The 4108-nt window shown below is 62.4% G+C and overlaps 1 protein-coding gene across 1 annotated transcript in view; it reads right to left on the bottom strand.

Annotated features, from left to right (window-relative positions):
• Positions 1–887: 887 nt before the first annotated feature.
• The window catches only part of TMEM105 (transmembrane protein 105), a 136717-nt gene continuing 133496 nt past the window's right edge, over positions 888–4108 (bottom strand). The window contains exons 2-3 of the mRNA XM_011968318.1: positions 1596–1795; positions 888–1171 (exon numbers count right to left, since the gene is read on the bottom strand). Coding sequence (XP_011823708.1) covers positions 888–1171; positions 1596–1795 — 484 coding nt within the window. The remainder of the gene's footprint in view (positions 1172–1595; positions 1796–4108) is intronic.

Below are 4108 nucleotides of genomic sequence, written 5' to 3' on the forward strand. Positions count from 1 at the left end.
CCACACAGCTGTGCGGACCTTCTTCCACCAAGAATCATGCGTGGCTCCTGCCACTGTGTGGGACAGAACCCCGTGACCAGGAATGGGTCTCCTGGCAGGCAGCGCACCCCACGACGCCCCCCAGGAAGCCAAGTTTGTGATCCCTCCCATCAAGGGAGCCCCGTGGTCAGGGCCAGGACCCTTCCTCCTCTTGGAGATGCCAGCACAGCCCTGGCTTGCAAGGACTTGATGTGTGCATTCGCCTGACCGGGAGTCAGGCAGTCGACTGGTGTGTCCTGGACACCTGCAGACCAGGCAGATGCTTCTTCACCGGGAGCTCCGGCCCCGGTGGGGCTGGGGCTGGGGCTGGGGCTGGGGCTGGCCTCCCACCTGTTTGGTAGCGGCAGCATCACCTCAGTCAGCGCTCTAGTACGTGACAAAGTCGTGCAGAGCTGGCAGGGGAGGCACAGGAAGACCTATGGTCCCAGGTTCCCAGAATTCTGTTTGAGGGAGATGGGGTCGCTCCTAGCAGAGGTGGGGGGCATGGGAAGCTGAGCTGTTTTTCCTCAAACATCTGCTGAAAGTTTTCTGAACACTTCCGTACCTTGTTATAAGATCAGAGCTTGTCAGCTGAAAACGAAGGACATTCACTATTTCAGGAGGTGGCCAGGGTGGCTGCTGAGGCCTCAGCCCTCCCTCCTGCAGAGGGCACAGGCTGAGTGGGTCCCCACACTGGCCCTGTCTGGCCCTGTCTGCACCGGTGATCTGAGGACCCCGCTGCCGTCAGGAGAGAACTCTGAGTCCGAGAAACCAAAGTTGACTTAAGAGGTGAAAAACACGATGAGGAAGAAGAGATGGGAGTCACCTCCTCCTAATCCCTGCACCCTGGCCCCACGGCCCCTTCATCCTCACCACCCGCAGGCTGCTGGTGAGAGGGAGGAGGGAGCCAGGTGCAGCCCCTCTGCGAGAAAGCCAGACTGCCCCCAGGCAGGCCCTTCATGTCTTCTTCTTATCTTCATCTCACAGAGGCAGCTGGGCTCAGCATAGTCCCCCCAAGGAGGCCGAGGTGGGGACCCCTGGGGAGACGTCCTCGGGCCCTGCAGCAGGGTGAGGGGCCGGAGCCAGGCTGTGAACAAAGACCAGGTAAGGAGATAAATCAGCTGCCCGATCACATTTCCTGCCCTGAAAGCTCCTGTAAAACACGAGAGAAAATTGACCTGTCAGGGGGATAGATGGGCCCAGATAGTGGCCGCCGGCCCCAAGCCAGCTTCCCTCCACCCATCCCACCTGCACAGAGCGCCCCTGCCCGGCCTGGGCAGCCCCAGAGGGAACCCAGGCCCGGGGAGAGGTGGCCCCCATCCAGGTCTCCTGCGGGGGCTCTGCTCCCAGCCCCCGCCTTTTGCAGGCCCCTGACGCACGGACGAGGCCCAGCTGCTCAAGCCCGTCAGGCTATAAAACGGATGGAGACCAGGGGCGGTGTCAGCAGACAGCTAGAGTACCTTTTAAAAAATGTAATCTCTTTTTATTTCCCTCCCCTGCCCTCCCTCCTCCCTCGGACCATAACCTCCCCGCCACCCTTCCCGCTTCCTGTGCGGCCATGACCTTGGTGCAAAGACCTTGGTGTGGGGCGTCCAGAGCCTTCAAGGACGCCCCCCTCACCTTGAGAAGCGTCGGGCTCAGCCAAGCCAGCCCGTGGGGGTGGGGAGAGAGGGAAGCAGAGCCGATGTGAACGGGCTGTACCCCCTCCAAGGTGACCCCACCACCTGCAACTCCCCCAGCACTGGGGTGGCCTGGGAACGCCAGACGGGGCCGCTGCCTGAGGAACAGAACAGGAGGCCTCTGCAGCCGGCTCCTCCAGATGACAGAGGAGGCACCTCTGGCCTCCCGGGGCCGCGCAGAGCCAGGCTGGCCTCTGGCTCAAATGTTCCTCACCCAATCCCGCCACAGAGCCTCCACGGCCTGCAGGGGCCATGCAGTGACAGCCGCTCCTCAAGCAGAGGGCTCCCAGCTGCCGCCAGCCAGAGGCCGCCTCAGGGAAGTCCCTTCTCCAATGCCTCTTTGGCCGCTCGGGGAGCCCCCGTGTGTCCCCCACCCCCAGGGTCTGCGCTGGACAAGAGGCTGTAGCAGCCTACTGGGCAAAATGCATATTCTTCAGCCTCCCTCAGGCTCAGCTGGAAAGAAAGGCGCTGAGAGGAGGGGAGGTGGCCTGCGAGCTCACTCAGGCCTCCCCAGCTGCCTGACGCTGCCTCCACGGCCCACGGGCTGCCTAGCTGGCCCCAGGGGACAACCGAGTCCACCCACTGGCACACGCCAGAGTCTGACCAGTACCCAGGCCTGACCAGCCGGCCCTTCCCCTCCATCTCTTCCTGAACAATGGCTCTTTTAGCAAATGGACAAGAGGTCACTGGCCAGCAGGAGCAGGCAAATGACTGACAGGGCCTGAAGGAGCGGAAAGGAGGCTGGAGCTCCAGCCCAGGGGTGGCGGGCAGCCAGGGAGGGCAGCCACATACTGTCCTTAGGGCTGGGGGATGAAAGAGGGTCCCTGAGGGTTGGGAGAGTGGGGAGGACCCAGGGTCTGGGGTGGTGACAAGGCACGGGTTGAGGAGCATTGCGCAGGGCAGGGCTGGGTTGCACCCACGATCTCCCCAGCACCTGGCAGCTCCCCCAGGCTGAGGCCTCTGGGGCCCCAGAGCTGCCCGGGTCTCCTCAGCTTCCCAGCCTCAGCCTCCCCTCACCCTGCCCTGCCCTGCCCCAGGTGTCACTCCCTCCCCTGGGACCTCCCAGACCGTCCTCTAGGCCCCACACGTGGCACCCACTCTCCTGCCCCAGGATCCTCCCCAGGTGTTGCCTGGAGTGAAGACTGTTCTAAGCAGCCTCGCCATCCACCTGGAAGCACATGTGGGGTCCGGAGCCTCCCCTGAGGGTCTGGTGCGGGGAGCAGTAAGAGTTGAGGGTGTATCCTTGTCTCTTAGATGTGTGTTTACACATGTACACACATGTAGTCACATGCACACATCATGCACGTGGTCTTTTCCCACCTGCCCCCGTCAGTCTGCTGTCCCAGACCCTCACACTGGGGCTGAGGCTGTGCTTGGCTGTGAGGGGAGGGGGGACTGTCTTGCAGCTGCATGGGCTCTTCCAGTCTGGGGTGCTGTGCGAGGGATGGAGGCTACAGGGGCTGGAGCACAGGCAAGCAGCAACGCAGAGCCGTAGCCCTGCAGGAGCCAGCTGGAGAGGGTCCCTCTGCCTCGGCTGCCTTCTCTGTCCTCCCCCACTGCTGCTCCTACAGCCCCTGGCAGGGCCGGCGGCCTAGGGACCCTGAAGGGCAGCCCCTCAGGACTGGTCGGCACACCCTGCACGGGTCAGCCCCACCCCCGGGTCCTGTCCTGTGCAGGTCCTCTTGCTGTGTGGGCGAGACATCCCGGAAGGCAGAATGGGGCAGATTTGCTTTCTTCTGTTTTGTGGTTTAAGCTTCGTCATGCCAGCCCTGGCTCCCTGGCCCTGAGCCCTGGAGGGGCCCTGGCTCCTGCCTCAGGGTCCCCCCCAAGGCATGCCACCGCTCAGCCCAATTCTGTACCCTCTGTTTGTCCATTGCCATTGGGTTTATAGTCTCTGACTGCTGACGCTGGCCAGGTGGCCCTCAGTGTTCTGCCCAGGACACCTGTCTGAGGGTCCCCTCCACATCCCAGCCCTTCCTCCTCCTCCACTCTGCCTGAAATCCATGATATTAACTACTCAGTCCCGTGCGGCCCAGGTGCAGACTTATGTAGGGCAGGCCTGGGCTCCCCAGGGCCCGGCTGACGGGGAAAAGCAGGTTACAGTCACCACGCCTCAGGGCTGGGCACATTTATAGAAGCAGCCAGGAACTGTGCATGGACTCTGGGATTTCAAGGCCTCCCCAGCATGGTCAGGGTGATCCGTGCTTGAATAAGTGAGTCATGCCCAGTGTCACTTCAAAGCCCCGAGTTCCAGGGACTCACTCTATGCCTGCAAAGCATGGTATGAAGAATAGGCATCAGGCCGGGCACGGTGGCTCATGCCTGTAATCCCAGAACTTTGGGAGGCTGAGGCAGGTGGATCACCTGAGGTCAGGAGTTCGAGACCAGCCTGGCCAACATGGTGAAACCCT

The sequence above is a fragment of the Mandrillus leucophaeus genome, unplaced genomic scaffold (assembly GCF_000951045.1).
Source record: "Mandrillus leucophaeus isolate KB7577 unplaced genomic scaffold, Mleu.le_1.0 Scaffold1, whole genome shotgun sequence".
Lineage (NCBI taxonomy): Eukaryota > Metazoa > Chordata > Mammalia > Primates > Cercopithecidae > Mandrillus > Mandrillus leucophaeus.